Source organism: Gambusia affinis, linkage group LG09, assembly GCF_019740435.1.
Source record: "Gambusia affinis linkage group LG09, SWU_Gaff_1.0, whole genome shotgun sequence".
Lineage (NCBI taxonomy): Eukaryota > Metazoa > Chordata > Actinopteri > Cyprinodontiformes > Poeciliidae > Gambusia > Gambusia affinis.
This window is the reverse complement of record NC_057876.1, coordinates 29737940-29759173: the sequence shown is the minus strand read 5'-3', so window position 1 is coordinate 29759173 and position 21234 is coordinate 29737940. Positions and strand designations below refer to the sequence as shown.

The window sequence follows — 21234 nt, the reverse complement described above, 5'->3', positions numbered from 1 at the left end:
TCACCACAGGGGGCAGCAGAGAGTGAGGTCTCGCTCCGACTTTTTTTTTTAAATCACTGGTTTTGAAATATCAGGTGGGAAAAATATGAAAACATGGAAGAACAGGAACAGAATAAAACATGGATAAAACTAAGATAGAAACCAGGATAAAAATGGAACAAAACTAAGGAAAAAAAAATAAAATTTTCAACTAAATAAATAAATAAATAAAAAAACCTGAAAATTAGAAAACAAATGAGAAAACGAGTAAAAAAACATCAGAGAGACACCACATTATTTACCTGAAAGATTCAAAGTTAAAAGGTTTGTTCCTCTGAAGATGTTAACTTTTCCTTTAAAAGCTTGAAGATTAATGAGTTATGGCTGAGGGGTGAAAACAAAACCATTTCTCTTAAAATAAAACACAAATAACCATATTTGCATATTAAACCATTTTTATTATGATTAAACACATAGACAATTCTGTTATTTAACCATTTACATTTATGACCTATAATTAGCTTAAGCTAACATTCATCAGAACCTTTACGGCACATAGAAGAGGATCATTTAGTGCAAGTTACAGTCAAAACAGCATCAGATTGCAAAAATAAACACGTCATCTATTCATAAAACGAGTAAAAGGTGTTACAGCAGACAGAAACCAAAGGCACGTGAGGGGGAAGACGCCACTGTACCGGCAGCTAACACACAGGCTAAACGGCTACGCACTGGGGGCGTGGCTCCGCCCACCTCTCGGCCGAAAGGGGCGGGGCCTCAGGTCGCCACTACGGAGGCACGAGAAGCAGAAACGCTACGTCAAAGCAGCAACAACACATTACGTCAGGCTTGGCAGCGATGAAGGCTCGTTGTGCGACTGGCAGTGTGGTAAAGTAAGACTACTGCATGGACGGATAAAGACCCAGCGGGGCCCCGGGCACCCTGTGAGAAAACCAGTGGGGGGGCCAACAGGAGGACCCACTGAGGGGCCCCATGGCCTCCAAGCACAACTTCTCCCGTTGTGGAGCTCCTGTGCTGTTGTTCTGGTGCTCTTTGTGTTCATTTAGTGAGAATGCCAAATTATAATAAATAACTAATAAAATGATTATTTAAATGTGTCACCATGAAAAACTAGAAGTAAATACAAAAGTAATTTATTAAGCATTAATTATGTGTCTCAATTAAGTTACATAAATACATTTAATTATTTTATGACTTATTTTTAGAAACAGCCCCGTACAGTTACAGTTTAAATTAATTCATAATGTGCTTCATCGCAGAAACATACATTTATTAAATCATGGAATAATTATATCTACTTTTAAAAATAAAAACATTTAATTGGGGCACAAATTATTTCTTATCTTTAATAAATGCTTCTGGATTTATTTTCTATTTTAATAGATTAGTAACACTTAATAAATGTTTTCATCAGTTGTTTAATTATTGCAATTTGGCACTCTTTGCTCTCCATAAAACTCAAAGAAAATGTCAGATTATGTTTACTGTAAATTGAATATAATCTGGAGATTCTCTCATTTTTTATTATTTAACTCTAAAACTAGATGATAATGAGATTAAAATAAATGTTTGAGAAAAAAAAAGTCAAATATTTTCAGAGATTATAAATTTCTAAAATAACATCTGGATATTCTTTATGACTTAAAGCCAAATTTAGTGAACAGATTTCTTTTTAGTAAAATAATGACTAAACTATAAAGATGATGGAAAATTTGGACATAAATGTAAGAGTTGCCATTGAACAATAATCATGTTTTTCATGTAACTAAATTAGATTAATCTGAACATTTTGGACCCAGATGATGTTTTATTATAAATTCAGTTTTTAAAATCCAAAAACATTTTATCGTCCTGGATTAAAACCCTGATCAGCCTGTTGATCCCATGCTATCAATCTGTGGGGGTAAACAATGCTTTACTTTATTTTCTTTCAGTCAGAACCTCTGTGGTTCTGGTGCCGCCCGGCCCGGCCGAGTCTCACATTTTTATTCAGAGCAACAGGAATCTGAAAGTCCAGAACCAGAACCGCTCGGTTCTGTTTCAACGATAAATAGAACTTCATGCATGTCATGAAACAGCAGATCAGTTAACGCCACTGCGTTCCCCCTGCAGCGCCTCCTGCTGGCCAGTCAGCAGAACTGCAGCCTGAACCCTCAGGAAGCTCAAAACTGGATGAGACGCTTCAGTCAGAAGTTCTGAAAATTTACCAAATGGGTCAAACAGAACCCTGCAGTTTCACGTTTCTAAAGTAAAACTGACCCACAACCTCCAGAACGGCCAACACAGAAAGTCACCAGGTTTTATTTTCTAGCACCAAAAATAAGAAAAATACGACAGCCAAAAGTAAACGTCAGAGATTAAATCCAGTCAACATGGAGGGTCCATCAGAACCAGCAGAACCATCATCCAGACTCTGACCTGGTCACAGGAAGCTGGACTTTCCCCAGCCCAGTTAAATTCTGATTCCTTTCCCAGTTTTCCCAGTTTAACTTTGAGGATTTTTCGAGTTACTCTCCAGTTTGTCCAGCTCTGAGTGATGTTGGTTCTGACCCGGTTAAACATCCAGAACCTTCTGAATTCAACCTATTTCTCTGTCCAATCCTAGGACTTTTAGTCTCCCACCGCTAGAGGACTTCCTGGTTTTTAGCCAATCAGAGAGCAGAGAGAAGTGTCCACATTCTCGTTGGTTCTGGAGGAACTGGACCTGGAGGTTCTAATGAACTCCTGGTCCTGGGGGGCCGCTGGCCTGCAGCTCTTAGAGTCTCCCTGGTCCAACGGCTGAATGTCCTCCTCAGTGCAGTTGGGTTCTCCAAAGAACCCGACCGGTTCTCCAGAGTTCTGCTAATGACCTCATTATGTGACTCAGGTGTGCTGAAGTAGAGACACATCTAAAGGTTGCAGGAGACCGGACCTCCAGGACCAGGACTGCCCACCGCTGTTCTAATGTTCTGCAGGAACCAGAAGGTTCTGGAGCTCCGCCTCCTCAATGAGCCCCAGAAAAGGCAGGAATCACCATGACAACCAGTCAAAACATTTAATGTGGCGATGAATCAGGAGCTTACTGTCCATGTTCTGGATGTTCTCCAGAACCCGACCCGGTTCTGGTCCAGATGTTTGCAGAGGAAACGTCTGGATGCCGATCTTCATCCTCCTCTTCGTCCTGCGATATAAGATGATATAAATCCACAGCTACGGGTTAGCAGTGGTTTTGGTTCCACTCGGACCCGATGAACCCGGTTCTTCTTCTCACTCGTCCTGAATGATTATTTTTTGTTTTAGGAGCAGAAATGAACTTTGACCTCCTCCTCTTCCTCACCAGGAAATGGAACCTTCATCCTGCGTCTGTCTTCCTGTGGATCTACATAAAAGCTACACGAGTGGAATCTCAGCCACCGGAACCGGACCGGACCGGACCGGCCTCCCGGCTTCAACACGAAGCAGCTGCAGAGGCAGAACCGGCGGTCCGGTCCGGTCCGGTCAGTGTCCCCCGTCTCTAGAGGACGGACTGTCTGAGCGTCCGTCTCTGCTGGACGGAGACTTCCTCTGTTTCTGTTTGGACTTCCTGAGCATCCGGACCTGGAGAGAGACGGGACAAGGTGAGGTAAAGGGTCAAGTAAAGGTCACAATAGATGAATGGAACCAGTAACCAGTGAACCTGCAGGCCTAGCCGGGTCCAGCCGGGCCCGTGTTGAGCTACGGCTACCTGCAGGGCCAATCCCCGGTACCTTGGGTCCGGCAGCAGAGATGATGATGTGTCCCGGCGCCTGCAGCCAGGGCTCGCCGTCCACCTGGACAGGAAGCTCTTTGCTGACGATGAGGCGGATGTAGGATCCCTGGGCGATCCGGATCCCGCAGCGCAGCCCGCTCTGCACCTGGCCCTGCGGAGACAGGGCAGAGGTCAGAGGTCGGAGCGACGCTAGGCCGAGACGATCCGAGACGACCCGGCGGCACCGCACCATGTGGACGACCCCGGTGACCCCGACCACCTCCAGCAGGCCGTCGTCAATCCTGGGCCTGGAGAACCGGCCGTCGGCCTCCGACCCCCACAGGTCGGCTCCAGAACCCCAGCTGCAGAGAGGAGCGGACATGAAGCGCAGCGTCGTCCTGCAGGGGGCGCCGTGCGTCTCTGTGCGTTACCTGGGAATGTTGAGGAAGATGAGCCCCTCGATGTTGGGCAGCGGGACGGGCTGCTTGTCCACCTGCAGCTGCAGCTCCTTGTGGAGGCTGCGGCTGTGGCTGATCTTCTGCAGACCCATCTTCACGTAAACGCCTTTGTTGTGGAACCTGAGGGCAGGAAGGTCCCTGTTCAGAAGCCTAAGAGGTTTGTTCATCAGACAGACGGGTCGGATCCTCCAGGCTACCTGCTGGTGAATTTGTCGGGTTCTCCCTCCCGGGCCAGGTGGAAGTCCAGGCTGAGCTCGGCGTCGATGCCGAGGCCGAAGTAGTTGTTCATCTGGACGATCTGAGAGGAGACGGGCTATAAACCGGCTGGTACAGCCATTAGCATTAGCATGCTAGCACCTCAGGTTGGATGTTTTCATCCTTCCCATCAGACACTTGAAGTTCAGGATGACGGACATGTTTCATGATGGCCGCCATTTCTGAGCCTTTCAACCAAATATTGAAATGAATGAACTTTATGTCTCATCATGTTCATAAAACTTAACAGTAATAAAATCCAGCAGAATTAGAAACTGAGGATTTTACTGTTAGCGTCTCAGAGAATGATGAATTAATGGTTAGCGCTAGCTAATTTTGTTTGTACTTAGCAGTTTAGCATTAGCATCTGGTAATGTTTTACCATCTGGTAATTTTGGCAGCCATCTTTAAAAATGACAAAGTATTAGTAAATATGATTTCTGTGGGTCTTGTTATGTTTTATTTGACACCAAAAGTATTAATTTGTGCAATAATAAATTCTCCTTGACAACAACGGCGGCCATCTGGAATTTTTTAGTGTTTTTTTTTTTTTTCAGAACAGCAGGTCAACGTCTGTGCTCAGCCTGGTTCTTGTTTAGGCTGAAACCCTCTCTGGCCTTTGGTCAAACCTTGGGCGGCTCCAGGACGCCGCTGTCCGTCCCGTCCTCTGAGACGTCCTGCGCGTCCAGCAGGATGGTCCAGCGGTCCATCTGGACTTCGTCCGCCTCGTCCACGGACGCCAGGATGTGGTGGGGGTCGTCGCCGCCATAACCCGGCCCCCAGCGCAGGATCCGGGCCAGGTCGTTCCCTGACCAATCAGAACCGAGGAACCCGGGCGTCAGACGGCGATCGGACCAGAACCTCCGGAAGATCCGCCGGTCTCACCTGTTCCCAGAGGGACGATGCCAATGGGCGGCTCGCGGCAAACCAGCTTGTGCCTCTCGGTCTCCAGAACCCCCAGAACCCATCCCACCGTGCCATCGCCGCCGCAGACCAGAACCCGGAACCTGGGAACCTCCCTGAAGGCGTGGAGGCTGCAGCAAAGGAACATGTTCTACCATCACACCAGCAGGTCCAATGAGCCTCTGGACCAGAACCAGAACCAGAACCAGAACCCTCACCCTGCCAGCGGGCCTCCGTTGGTGATGTCAAACACCTGGTGGGGGTTCAACAGCTTCCTGAAGCTGTGCAGCAGCTCTCTGCCCTTCAGCCCGCCGCTCTTCGGGTTCACGAACACCAGCAGGGGGCAGACTGCGTCCCCCAGCTTCTGGCACTGCAACCAGAACCAGAACCAAGAGAAACCAGCCAATCAGAGGACAGACAAAAGCCAAATAAAGTGGAGAAACAGTCCTGAGGAACATTTCTGGCTAAAATATCTTTTTTTTTAACTGATGTTCTGTGATGCTGAATGTTGAGTTTTTATTCTCTGTGAGCCATCAGAACCATCAGAACTGAAATAAATAAATGTTGGTGTGTTTCACTCTATGTGTCATAGATCTATACAACAGACGAGCTTCACTTGTTCAGAATCAGGTCTAAATTTATGATTGGAAAAAATTCAACATTTCTGGAGAAAAATTGGGTTTTACTCCTTGAATTTGATTCCATAAATAAACTGAATAAAGATGGCCGCCAACTGAAAGCTGCCGGTCTGGATGGTGAACTGGTTTCCAGTGGAACCAGTTCAGTGGGGCTCACCTGGATCTCAGGTATGATCAGTGATGTCAGCGTCTTGTTGCTGATGGTCGTGTCTTTAGCCAACATGTAGATCCTCTCTGCTTCAGCGAAGCAGCTAATCTGCAGCGCCACAGCACCTGGAAACACACACACACACAGAAACAAACACACACACACACAGAGAAACAAACACACACACAGAGAAACAAACAAACACACAGAGAAACAAACAAACACACAGAGAAACAAACACACACACACACACAGAAACAAACACACACACACACACAGAAACAAACACACACACACACACAGAAACAAACACACACACACACACAGAAACAAACGCACACACACACAGAAACACACACACACACACAGAAACAAACACACACAGAAACACACACACACACACACACACACACACAGAAACAAACACACACACACACAGAGAAACACACACACACACAGAAACAAACACACACACACACACACAGAAACAAACACACACACACACACAGAAACAAACACACACACACACACAGAAACAAACACACACACACACACAGAAACAAACACACACACACACAGAGAAACACACACACACACAGAAACAAACACACACACACACACACACACACACACACACACACAGAAACAAACACACACACACACACAGAAACAAACACACACACACACACAAGAAACAAACACACACACACACACAGAAACACACACACACACACACAGAAACACACACACACACACACACAGAAACACACACACACACACACACACACAAACACACACACACACACACACAGAAACACACACACACACACAGAAACAAACACACAAAGAAACACACACACACACACACACAGAAACACACAGAAACACACAGAAACACACAGAAACACACACATCACTGCAGATCGTTAAGATCTCCGGGTTCATTCAGCTCTTGTCTCGAAGCCCTGATAAAAAGGTGGTTTCCATGGTAACAGCCTCACCTTGAGCTTCATAGAAGTGAGTTAGCGTGACCAGGTGACCTGCAGAGAGCGACACGAAGGAAAACGAGTCAGAGCAACGGAGGCTGACGGGTCAAAACACACAGCAACAGAAAACTGCAGCAACCGCAGAAAATATACGCAGGTTGGAAAACAGCAGCAGGAATAAAACGTCTGTCTGCAGTTGCAACATCTGGTCTGAGAGCAGTTTGTTTTGTTTGGATGCCATTTTCTGTTTTCAGTTGCATTTGGATATTTTTATGTTTGTGTTTTTCAGTTTGCATCGTTCATAAGTTTGCTGGGCTGCGCAGAGCAGAGTTCCTCCATCTGGACAAAGCAAAGCATCCTGCAGAGAGCCGTTGTCATGGTAACCAGATGCTGACTCATCAGTTACTGATTTTCTCCTGCCTGATTATTTAATAATTAACTTGCGGGTCTCTGAATGCACAGCAGGGGCGCTGCGGAGCGCAGACTCACCTTTGAAGTCCAGATGTTCCTCCAGCAGGCTGCAGTACTCCTCCTTGGTCAGCAGGGGGGGCAGTCCTGAGACCAGCAGGCTGACCTGCACGGTCGGGTTCTGGTTCTGGACTACGTAGAAACGGGTCTGGTTCATCTGTCGCAGGGAGAGCTGCAGCAACAGCAGCAACAGCAACAAGAGCAACCGTCAACCGTCAACCTTCACAGCTCTGATCTCACCAACACAACCTGAAGCTCCGTCCGACTCACCTGCCTGATCTCCTGCAGTTTGTCCACCATCTTCTCCTGAGGACTCAGGGTTTGTCTCTGCACTGCAGGACACACACACAGTTAGAAACACACACACACACACACACAGTTAGAAACAAACACACACAGTTAGAAACAAACACACACACACGCACACACAGTTAGAAACAAACACACACAGTTAGAAACAAACACACACACACACACACACACAGTTAGAAACAAACACACACAGTTAGAAACAAACACACACAGTTAGAAACAAACACACACAGTTAGAAACAAACACACACACACACACACACACACAGTTAGAAACACACACAGTTAGAAACACACACAGTTAGAAACACAGACACACACACACACACACACACACACACACACACACAGTTAGAAACACACACACACACACACACAGTTAGAAAGAAACACACACAGTTAGAAACACACACACACACACACACACACACACACACACACACAGTTAGAAACAAACACAGTTAGAAACAAACACAGTTAGAAACAAACACACACAAACACACACACAGTTAGAAACACACACACACACACACACACACACAGTTAGAAACAAACACACACACACACACACACACAGTTAGAAACAAACACACACAGTTAGAAACAAACACACACAAACAAACACACACACACACACACACAGTTAGAAACACACACACACACACACACACACACAGTTAGAAACAAACACACACACACACACACACAGTCAGAAACAAACACACACACACACACGCACACAGTTAGAAACACACACACACACACACACAGTTATAAAGAAACACACACAGTTAGAAACAAACACACACACACACACACACACACACAGTTAGAAACACACACACACACACACACAGTTAGAAACACACACACACACACACACACACAGTTAGAAAGAAACACACACAGTTAGAAACACACACACACACACACACACACACAGTTAGAAACAAACACAGTTAGAAACAAACACACACACACACACACACACAGTTAGAAACAAACACAGTTAGAAACAAACACACACAGTTAGAAACACACACAGTTAGAAACACACACAGTTAGAAACACACACACACACACACACAGTTAGAAACACACACACACACACACACACACACAGTTAGAAACAAACACACACACACACACACACACAGTCAGAAACAAACACACACACACACACGCACACAGTTAGAAACACACACACACACACACACAGTTATAAAGAAACACACACAGTTAGAAACAAACACACACACACACACACACACACACAGTTAGAAACACACACACACACACACACACACACACACACACAGTTAGAAACACACACACACACACACACACACAGTTAGAAAGAAACACACACAGTTAGAAACACACACACACACACACACACACAGTTAGAAACAAACACAGTTAGAAACAAACACACACACACACACACACACAGTTAGAAACAAACACAGTTAGAAACAAACACACACAGTTAGAAACACACACAGTTAGAAACACACACAGTTAGAAACACACACACACACACACACAGTTAGAAACAAACACAGTTAGAAACAAACACACACAGTTAGAAACACACACAGTTAGAAACAAACACAGTTAGAAACACACACACACACACACACACACACACACAGTTAGAAACACACACAGTTAGAAACACACACAGTTAGAAACACACACACACACACACACACACACACACACACACACACACACAGTTAGAAACAAACACACACAGTTAGAAACAAACACAGTTAGAAACACACACACACACACACACACACACACACACAGTTAGAAACAAACACAGTTAGAAACAAACACACACAGTTAGAAACAAACACAGTTAGAAACAAACACACACAGTTAGAAACACACACAGTTAGAAACAAACACAGTTAGAAACACACACACACACACACACACACAGTTAGAAACAAACACACACAGTTAGAAACACACACAGTTAGAAACACACACACACACACACACACACACACACACACAGTTAGAAACAAACACACACAGTTAGAAACAAACACAGTTAGAAACAAACACACACAGTTAGAAACACACACAGTTAGAAACAAACACAGTTAGAAACACACACACACACACACACACACACAGTTAGAAACACACACAGTTAGAAACAAACACAGTTAGAAACACACACACACACACACACACACAGTTAGAAACACACACAGTTAGAAACAAACACACACACACACACACACAGTTAGAAACACACACAGTTAGAAACACACACACACACACACACACACAGTTAGAAACACACACAGTTAGAAACACACACAGTTAGAAACACACACACACACACACACACACACACACACAGTTAGAAACAAACACACACAGTTAGAAACAAACACAGTTAGAAACAAACACACACAGTTAGAAACACACACAGTTAGAAACAAACACAGTTAGAAACACACACACACACACACACACACACAGTTAGAAACACACACAGTTAGAAACACACACACACACACACACACACAGTTAGAAACACACACAGTTAGAAACAAACACAGTTAGAAACACACACACACACACACACACACACACACACACAGTTAGAAACAAACACACACAGTTAGAAACACACACCCAGTGTCTCACCTTGCTTGCTGCTCATCCAGACTTCCTGCAGACTGAAGCTGGAGGCGTCTTCGCCCTGAAACAGACCAATCAGCTGAAACGCTCGCCTTGAGGCTGAGGCTTAGCTCCTCCCCCTCTCAGCTCCTTCAGACTAGCCAGAAGCAATTAGCAAACAGCTGCTGAGCTCGTTATAGGAGCTGCTACTCACAGTACAACTATTAAAGGGTTAAAGAGTGGCCATGTTGGGACGACTTCCGGGAGGCGGAGCTTCAGAAAGAGCAGGAGTTTTTAAAGAGACAGAGGCCCAATTACGTTTCATAAATGTAGCATTTTAATAACAACTGAAGGTAACTTAGTTCCTTGATTAAAATGGAGAACATGTTGCATAAATAAATATAAAACAAACTTAACTAATAAAAATGATACAGGTAATAACTCACCTGTCTGTCCAGCTGCAGCAGAACGTCGCTCAGGACGGACGCCGCTGTGCTCGTCTCTGATACTTCCACTGATGCTGCACTCCACCTGAAACACAAGGCGTATCCATGGCAACCAGCCCTCAGGGGTCACACAGGGTTCAGGATGACCTCACCTGCTCCATGCAGCGTGCACCTTGATGACATCATCACGCCGTAGCTTGGCCCTCAGCACCCGGGCCTCGCCGGCGTTCTGGTTCTGGAAGTCGTCGCTATGGTGACGCTGCACAGCGCCAACATCTTCCAGGTCAAAATGATGAGGCTCGCCGGGCAGGTAGAAGGCCCTCAGCGCTGCCTCCTGCAGGACGGAGCCAGAAGAGCAGCCGAGGTCAGAGGTCAGGCTGAGGTCACCGACAGAAACAACATGGCTGCTCCCAGCTGATTCCTGGGAAGAGGCATCAGGCTCACCACTTCCTCGTTCTTCACGCCTCGGCAGCTGGGAACCAATCGGAAGAAGCCGCGCCTCAAAGCATCATCGCCGTCAAACACCTTGATGACCAGCTTACCTGAAAGCACAGAGGAAGAGTGTGACCTTTTGACCTCTGACGGCCAGAGTCAGACTACTTCCTGGATCCTTAGCAAGTACAGCAGTTCACATCCAACCTGAGTCAGACCCCTGGACGCTTGAACAAGTTAAACCAGTAGAGGTCTGGTACTGGTGCGGTAACTGGTCTTACTGGTTTCTGGAGCTGCAGACTGGAGCTCTCTGGGCGCAGTAGCTGCTGGTTCGGCTTCATCCCAGTTATCTGATGGAAACGACAGAAAGTCAAAACGTTTCACAAACTAATCATCCTGAAGGTCAAAGGTCAACTGGAGCAGATCCATTAAAACCAGTTTATGAACCAACAGAGATGAACTGGAACAAAACTGTTACATTTTACAGTATTTTAAATAGTTTGCACTGGTTAAAATTATTCACCTTTCATATAAAAATAAATTTACATTTTTAAATAAAATTCTTTAAATACTTTTTTCTACAAAATTTAGTCTGACTTTATTATTTTATGTTAATCATTTTTATTCCAAAATAATTGTTAGTGTATTATATTTCCATTAAAATTTATAAACTCATTAATTTGTTATAAATATAACATGAATTTATGTAAATAAATTAATTTATTGGATTATTATTTAATTTTTTTAATCCATTGAATTTATTGCTACTTTTATAGTTTCTTTTGTTTATTTGAAGTTTGAGGAGATTTAATTTCTCAGTTTGATTCGTTATTTTACAGATAAATGTCTTCAGGTCTTTCTGTGCTGACAGGAAGCGATCTGAACGTTTGTGGCTTTTCTTCTTTGGTTTCAGAAACATCACAGGAAGTGGTTGCACTCACTGATGATGTCATCAAGCCCCGCCCCCTGAGATCAACTGAACCCACATGGAGGCGACTCTCTCAGTGAATGATTTGATTTGATTCAGAAACGTTTCTTATTCAAACGGTTTAAACTTTGTGACGAGGAAAAGAATGCAAACAAATTGAAGATTTATTGAAAACAATTGTAAAAGGTTTTAAACTGCATCAGTTTTGTTTGAACAAAAATGGATTCCTGCATGAAAATCTGCACGTTAAATTACTAATATCAGGTTAGCTTAGCTTCATGGCTTCTTAAAACAACAGCAACACAAAAAACATGTTCATTAAGCAAATTAGTTGTTTTTCAAATACAGTTAAGATTAATTATGTTTCTTAATTAAGATTAAAGTGAATGTTTTGTGTTAATTAAGCAGAGCCCCTCACCGCGGTCCTGGCTGCTGCTCTCGGCGATCCGGTAGCACTGCATCTTGCTGAAGTTCCTGGACTGGAGTCGGACGCACGGCGGTGGCAGCATCATGCTGCGGAGTCGCCCCAGGGCACACTCTGCCGGGAGGCGGTGGCAGCAGGACGCATGGACCTGCAGGAGCGATAGAGGACGGCGTTTGGACCGCAGCGGTTCTGGTGCGGCGGGTTCTGGAGCGGCTGGACTCACCGTGACGCCGCACCACTCGCACCTCAACCCGGACAGAACCTCAGAGGAACCGCAGGAGCGGCGGCAGAATTCGCAGTGCGCCGACGCCGGGACTCCCTCCCTCCACTGGTGCTGCAGCGATTCCTGTGGGTCAGAACCAAAACCAGAACATCACTCCTACAGGCAGCAGAACCAGGGCCCAGTTATTAGTTCTCACCTAAAACATAAATAGCTTATAATTGTTATTGATTGCAGATTAATCAATAACATCAGCTAGCCAATCAGAGCTAGCTTTACTCAGCTAGCCAGGCTCTCAAGAAGTTTTAGTTCAGTAACTCAGGATTGTTTATTTTGATGCAACCTGCATTTGACTTTAACTCAGGGGTGTCAAACTCCGGTCCTGGAGGGCCGCAGTCCTGCAACCTTTAGATGAGCCTCTGCTGCACCTGAACAGAATAATTCAGGTTCTGGAGAACCGATCTACACAAGGTGGAGGTGATTAAGACATTTCATTCCAGTGTTTTGTACCTGTGGCTCATCTAAAAACTGCAGGACTGGAGTTTGAGACCCCTGATTTAATGAGTGTTTCCTTTTTTACTTGACATTATTTGATAAAGGCTGTGAGATTTATTTGACTCGTGTTTAATTTAGGGTACAGAGGATTGTCCAGCTAGTTCTGATTGGCTAGCTGAGTAAAGCTGGCTCTCCAGTAACTGTCTGGTTTTAAACACCAGTAAGACAGAAACTGATTATTGCTCCCAGTCACCTGCACCACAATATCCAGAAAACTGGATCCTTCCTAAAATCCAAGGTAAAAAATCCAGGTGTCACATTTGATTCATCATCAGGGTTTGACTGACATTAAGGCCGTTTCTTGTTCTTGTTTCTTTCATTTAAGAAACTTTTCTAAAATCAGACAGATGGTTTCCAGAGCTGATCTGGAGGAAATCATTCATGCTTTAGTCTCACCTCGTCTGTTACTGTAATTCCCTTTGACCTGCTGGATAAATTTGACCTGCTGGATAAATTTGACCTGCTGGATAAATTTGACCTGCTGGATAAATTTGACCTGCTGGATAAATTTGACCTGCTGGATAAATCCTCCTGTCCCCTCAGCAGCCAGTCCTTCCTGTTTCTCCTCCGGCTCCCAGCCGACTGTAGAATGGACCTTACCACAGGGCCACTTTTCATTGGCTGATGCCCGTTCTACGTGGTCACGTGATTGGCCGTCTCACAAACAGCTTCCTGTTAGCTAAGTACAGCATAAAGCAGCACTGATACAACTTCTACACCTTGTAGCCTGTCTGCTACAGTCTTATGTTAGCTAAACAGATCAATATGCAACGTGTATCTGACTCACACTGAAGATTTTATTTTAGCAGAAAAGGTTTTGGACTAAACTGTTCCTCCTGTTAGCCTCTCTAGCACCAAGTACAGCTGGTCAATCAACCATCACTGTGTTCAGGGAAGCAACAATTAATAATCCAGAAATAAACTTGATTATATCGTAACGCACTGAATGTTTTGTTTTTTGTTGTTGTTTTTATCTCCCCTCCAGGGGGTCTTTCGTGGGCTCTAGTGTCCCTTATATGACAGCAGTCTGACAGGAAAGGGGGAAGGAGAGAGGTGGAAGACAAGCGGCAAATGTTGCCAGGTCTGGGAATCGAACCTGCGACGGCCGCGTCGAGGACCCAAGGCCTCCAAATGTGGGTCACGCTGTCCCCTACACCACCACAGTACACCCCTGAATGTTTTGTTTTTAACGTAATCTTTACTCGTCTTGCCGGCGCAGGCGGTTGCCATGGTAACAGGTGTGCATAAACTACAAAGAGAGAGAGAGTAAAAAGGTAGGAGTGGTTTTGAGTTGATCACCTGTTCAGGTTATTTTACCTTTGTTTACCTTTGCTGTGGCTCATTACAGCCGCTGTAGTTTCTAAATGTTGGACTAATTACCTCGTTCCTTTGTGAGTTTACATCATTCACAACAAACATCAAGTAGAACAAATAGATTTAATAAAATTTTAACAAACAAATGGCTTCTTTACCTTTCCAGAGCTCTTTGGTTCCTCCTATCAGTCTGTAGCTTCTCATATTGAGGTCAAAGGTCAGATCTACCATAACCGACTGACACCTGCTGGCCTCAGGTTTGCAACCAGCTTGTGACTGAGAAACCAGTAACCTCCTCCCAGTTGATGACATGAACTTGTTAGTTCCTCTGTCCATTGCAGCAGCTGATATATTGTGAAAATCCACTAGAAATGAAGCACTAATGGAGTCATGTTTCCATAGAAACAAGAGGCTTTGTTTGTGAGACTTGCGGTCACGTGGGTCGGTTGTGGGCGGAGCTTGTAAGGTCCATTAGTTTAAAGTTCTGGTGCCGACACACGGAGTGTAACACGGCCAGGCTGCTGGTTCTGTCAGGTTTTAATTAAACTTTCTGCTTCGTTCTCAGACTCTGAATCTCCTGGTTGCTCCACGGACACAGTAAAAAACCAAAGGGCCCCGGGCCCCCAGGCTGTGGCCCTCACAGCTCTGTATTCTGACTCTGGAGGTTTTAAAAAGCAACTAAAAACATTTTTATTTTCTCTGGATTTTATCGTTTCTTCTGTTGGTTTTATATTTTGTACGGTTTTAAGGTTGATTTCTATCATTCAGTGCTTTGTGATTTGATGTCTATGAAAATCTTTATCAATAAACTTTACTTACTTACTAACCTTACTGTTAAATATTATTGAGTGGTTTGTGTCTAAATTATGTGAATCTATTGCCAGATCATTTTCAATTTTCCCAGATTACATAGTATCATTTATACCTAAAGCGAAAAATTAACAGCCAGTCCAGATGATCATCAGTGATCGGCCTCACAGATGATCGGTATCAGAACCTGATCGGAGCATCCCTATGATTATTATTATTTGTTTATTTATTTGCTTTCATTTTAAAGTTCTGGAAAACACGGCCACTTTGTACTCAAAACAGACTTAATAGCGCCCAATAATCAAGAGTCTTGCTATGCAGCTGGAGTTTGGACATCGCTGAACAAAGGTCAGGGGCGGAGCCAAGAGGTGGCCATGGGGCCCCGGCCCCACTCAGAAATAAACATGCGAGACTCCAGGTCTGTCATGGTTCTGCTTTACCTGCTGCAGGTTCTGGTCCAGGTGGCAGCAGCGACAGTCTGCGCAGCTGAAGGCGGCGCAGTCGGCATGGACGTGCAGCTCGCACACTGGAAGACAGGAAGTAGTTTATCAGGGGCGATCAGCGCGAGAACGGAGACAGAGCGACTGTCAGACCAGCAAAGAGAGGAAGATCAAATCTCTGCTTTCATTTCTTCATCTGATCTTTAATTAATTATAGATGAAGGTCCAGATATCTGGCCTAGTCAAAGCCCAGCTGTTGGAGACCAGGTCGTCTGCACAAACATTTTCTAGCATGATTTTAATCCTCTCAGACCGGCAGCATCGCTGCTCTTAATTCCCATCAGAGCTCTGAAGTCACCATACTGGTTGTACCAGCAGGCTGAACTGGTCTGACTGGTGATGGTGCTTCAGGCTGAACTGGTCCCACCTTCACAGCGCAGCGCCGTGCTTCCCTCCGTCTGCTTCCTGCACACGCAGCAGAAACGCTTCTTCTGACCGGCGGGGCCGAAGCAGTGAGCCACCGGCACCTGCAGGGGGCAGCAGACAGAGACCTGTAATGCTTGCTCCTGATTGGCTGGTTTAGTTTCAACAGAGAAAACAAGAAGCAGCTTTTCATGACGATTTCATTCATTTAACAGAAGTAGGCTAAAGATCTCAGACAGCAACACATCAGGCGCTGATCTACAGAACAAAAGTCTCTGACGTCCATCAGAACCATCTCTAAAGGTTCTGGACTCTACAGAACCTCAGGGGCAACCAGGATCCACGTTATGTCGCTAAACACATAAAGAAGATGAAGCCAATGCTAAACACATAAAATAATTATCGGAAGCTAACCCTAAAACAATATCACAACAATAGCTTAGCAAAAGCTAACACTAAATCTGTAAATACATAAAAATAATTGGTGGAAAATAACTAATCGGCTAAATGCATTAAAAAAATGGAGGAAGTTATCACTAAATTGTTAAGCACATTAAAATGTTAGCAGAAGCTATTGCTACGAATTAAGAGAATGGTTGTGCCATCACTAACCAGAAACTTAGGCTCACTAACCACCAACAGCTGGATGTCGCTAGACAAAAACCTCAACTATGCTAACGCTGACCTGCTAAACACATTAAAAATTAGCAGAAGCTAATGCTAACCATTAAAACGACGGTCTGTGCCACAGATCTTCATCTCTTCAGTTTCTGCTACATTTTATCACTTTAAAGTTGTATGAATATGATGACCAAACTTAGAGTGACCAGACGTCCTCTTTTTCCCGGACATGTCCCACTTTTCAGACCTAAAAAAATGTCCGGGGGGAATTTAAAAATCGTCCTGGATTTTGGTCAACTGCCTCAAAACACATTACATAGCTTTCAGTGCATTGTGATTACATTGCCACTCCGTTCCACTACTCCATTCCAGGTTTCTTTGTATGGTAAATTAGTCCCGCCCTTCTCCCCAAATCCAATCACGTTGCATTATGTGTGTGTGGGAAAAGTAAAGATAGCTGAGTTGACTTGTACACCGGCCGCTAGACTAGTTAAACCTTAAGTGTGACAGGCGGTAGAACATGTGTGTCCGCCGATTCTACGGCAAAATGAAGTACCCCCCCACCCCCAACAACAAAAAAGGGTCCTCCTTTTCAGAAACCCAAATCTGGTCACCCTAACCAAAGTGGAAAACATGGTGTGACATAAAGTTCATCCCAGTCATGAAAACGGGGAACATTTAACAGCGATAACTGGTCTAAAAGGCTCAAAGAAGGCGGCCATTTTGAAAGAGAGAAGTGAAAAGCGTTCTGAGAGATCCTGCTGATTTATATGCTTGTGTGAATAAGGTGCTGCTCTACAGACTCACCTGAACCTGAGACGGAGCCATGCAGGTGCACACCGCCCGCAGCGTCTTCAGGCATTTCTCATGACACATGAAGTTACACACTGAGGAAGAGGAGGAGATGAAGGTCATGGTGAAGGCTCAGCTCCAGCATGGAGGATCGCTGCACTGAACGATTCCTGACTGCTGATTTCATTTGGAATAAAATTAGTTTTTATCGTCCTGGGCTTAAATCCCAGTTAGGTTAATCTGACTAGTAAATATTTCACTTTCCTCTCTCTGCAGCCTGAATGAATCTTTTCCTTCCGTCTAACTTTCTAGCTCGTCATGGCCGTCCTGCAGCTCACCAGAATCAGACAGCGGCTCCGAGCGCTAGCAGCGCTGAGCTAAAGAACCAGCAACCCTTCAGAGGTCACGACCCCTCTGACGTGCCAGCGCGTCCTGGTTTCCATGGTGACGCCAGGCTTTTCCCGTGCTCTGCCGGTTCGATCGGCTAGAGCGACGCGGTTCTGAACGGACGGATTTGAATTTCAGTTTCAATGCTTTTGTTGAGAAAAATATGCAAATCAGTGGCTATAAATAGCAGAGCAGTTCTGGGTTCTGGGAAGAACCGGAACAGACCGCAGAGGAACCGGAACCGGTTGGGTCAGGAACGGTTGGTCAGCCTGAGGAGGACTGCGCTGGACGGTACCTTCCCCTTTAACGGACCAGCTGGTTCTACCAGAACTCAGTTCCTGAATCGGCCTCTGTCCTAGTGAAGCTGGAGTCAGAGGTCAGAGGTCACAGGCTGTCACACCACACAACACTTTCTGCTGCTCACAGAAGGTCAGCTGGCTGAAAGGTTAATAATGGATCCAGTTCTCTCTTCGACCCATAGAACCATCCGGATCAGAACCGGCCTCCTGGTTCTGATTACATCATGGCAGCAGATGAAGCCCCTCCATGACATCACAGTTCCCTCTTAATCTACAGGACACGCGCGCAGCATCCCGCTCGCCTTCTGTTGCCATGCCAACGACTCGACTTCAGCTCCGAACTGATGGAGACAATTTACAGACGTGAAGGAGGAGAGTTAACCTCTGACCCCAGGATGGAGGAAACCCCTCTTACTGTTTGCCCTGAGTTGTGTCTGACAGGCCGGGTCTTATCCACTAGATCAGGGCTCATCAATCCGGTCCTCCAGATCTCCCGGCCTGCAACTTTTAGATGCATCGTTACTCCAACAGAGCGGATGAAATGTCTGGATTCCCTCGCCAGCAGCCATTCATTGGATTCAGGTGTGTTGGAGCAGGGATGCCTCTGAAAGCTGCAGGTAGCTCCGGAGGACCGGACCCTGCATTAGAGTCCCTCTAACTGTCTGCTTTCTGTCTGTCAGGCCGGGTCTTACCTTCGCACAGGAAGCCGATGAGACCCCAGACGAAGTCACTGCAGCTGTGGCAGAAGGTCGGCTTGGTGAGGGTGACTTTCCTGAAGCAGTGGCCCATCGTGGACTGCTGCACCCGCCTCTTCACGGCAGCCGGACTCGCAGCCCGGCAGTTGGCGGCGTCGGGGTCCGCCGGACCGGGCCGGGTCGACTCGGCCATGTCCGTAAACACCGTTTTATAACACGGACACCACGGTGTGCAGCAAACTGACTTCTGAGATAGAAATGCCGTTGTTCTAATGGATGTTCAGCCCCACAGTAAGCTCATCCCAGCGGGCCGGACGCGGCGGCCAGCCGGGGGAAGGGGCGCTCTGCTCGGGGAGGGTCTCGGAGTTTCCCCCTCCTCCTTCTGGAGCTAATCCTGGTCCAGAAATTCAATTCAAACCCATCAGGTTCCAAATTAAACAAATCACAGTTTTATACTGCCAACGAGTCTGTTTTCTCCAGATAAAGAGCCATTTTACCGGGCGGATCCAGCGGTTTTCCCCCACGGAGAGGACGCTCAGGTCGCTGTGGAGGATCCCGCCGAGCCGGCGAGCTAACCAGCTCAGGTGTATTGGATATTTCTGGTTCCGACAAGAAATATCCACAAACATAAACCAGGGCGGTTTTAATCCAGAGGGGAGGAACTACCCGGTCGGCTTCCCAGGAGCTCCACACGCCGAGCAGGATCCGTCCGGCCGGAGACAGCGGTGCCAGCCGGCGGCGCCGCCCGCAGCAGCCTCCCGGAGACGGCGCTCAGCAGGCGGGATGAATAAAAGATGACATATCGATCCGACGAACCTGAAAACAGCGGGGCTCTGCGGTGGTATGGAGCCCCTGGACCCCACTGATGTGCGCGTTTCCAGTCAGAGCCGTGAGGCTGCCAGCGGGAAACGAGCCGGAACAGAACCGGAAGAAAAAGTTGAAGCCCGGGAGAAGGAGTAGAGAGGCCCCGAGGAGCCGGAGGTGGTTCAACAAGTGGTCCGTCCGTCTGCGGAGGCTCCTTTCATTCTGCTGCTGCTTCCTTTTCAGAGGCTGCTTCTTCCGCGTCTGAGTCTCGACACTGATTTACTCCTCCTCCTCAGCTTCATCATCTCCTCTTCCTCCTCCTTCAGCTCTTTCTCTTTCTCCTCAACAGCTTCCAAAACATCAAAATATAAAATCTTTAATTGATCCCAAAATAAAATTTAACGCTGTACATGCTGATCTCCTGTAGCAGTCTGTATTGCAACTATTCTTTGACTCAAGACACTGTTGTTGTTTAAGGCTGCATCACTCCCATCAACCCAGTTCAATCGCTTCAACTCGACTCCAGTCCGCTTTAATCTCACTCCAGTCCGCTTGCCTAGAAAGTCCGGTTCATTTGTGGAGTTGTGTGTCCTAATTGAACTCTGATCCACCTACAAATGTGGGTCTGAATTCAGTGGGAGTCGACTCAGGCATTCTGATTAAATACAACCAAAACAAACGTGCTAGCCTAATGCTAGCAGGAGAAATGGCTTGTGGCCTTTAGCCAAAAACTAAAGAGAAATCCTCCAATCGCTAAAATTTGACTCCTCCATTTTAGTTTCCATTTGGCAAAGAAGGAAGTTGCGCTCAGTATTTTCTTCAAAGGTTTTTGTGTTGTTGATGCACCGTTTGGTTGGATGTCCGTAGCATTCCTGATTTTCTGAAGAAGAAAATTTCTTTCTTCAGCCTGATCCGCCTCTTCAGGGTTGGAAATGTATTTCCTTGAATAAACACCTTAGTGTTCACCTGGTTTGATGTCCAGTTGAACACTAAGGTGTTTATCTTCCTCCCCTTCTTCTTCTATGATGGAAATAGTGACCTTTGACTCAATTTCTCCTGAAATCTACCATTACTTCCTTTATTTTGTTCACATCAAAACTGAGATGATCAGTGGCATGATGATC

General features: G+C 45.7%; 1 protein-coding gene across 3 annotated transcripts; it reads right to left on the bottom strand.

The window, feature by feature from the left end:
• Positions 1 to 422: 422 nt before the first annotated feature.
• LOC122837112 (diacylglycerol kinase theta-like) lies at positions 423 to 19793 on the bottom strand. Of its 3 annotated transcripts, none has more exons than XM_044127230.1 (23): positions 19304 to 19793; positions 17941 to 18020; positions 16517 to 16616; positions 16090 to 16175; positions 12974 to 13096; positions 12745 to 12898; positions 11680 to 11748; positions 11411 to 11508; positions 11119 to 11300; positions 10967 to 11051; positions 10548 to 10602; positions 7833 to 7894; positions 7584 to 7734; positions 7110 to 7148; positions 6118 to 6233; positions 5541 to 5692; positions 5305 to 5453; positions 5049 to 5227; positions 4362 to 4462; positions 4138 to 4284; positions 3957 to 4068; positions 3704 to 3878; positions 423 to 3576 (listed from the first exon to the last, which is right to left on the bottom strand). In XM_044127230.1, the coding sequence occupies exons 1-23, from the start codon at positions 19497 to 19499 to the stop codon at positions 3494 to 3496; spliced, it is 2694 nt and encodes an 897-aa protein (XP_043983165.1). In that variant the 5' UTR covers positions 19500 to 19793; the 3' UTR covers positions 423 to 3493. The 3 variants fall into 3 exon arrangements, with proteins under 3 accessions (XP_043983165.1, XP_043983166.1, XP_043983168.1); XM_044127231.1 differs by having other exon boundaries at positions 3726 to 3878; XM_044127233.1 differs by lacking the exon at positions 19304 to 19793 and adding an exon at positions 18264 to 19188.
• Between the last annotated feature and the right edge of the window lie 1441 nt (positions 19794 to 21234).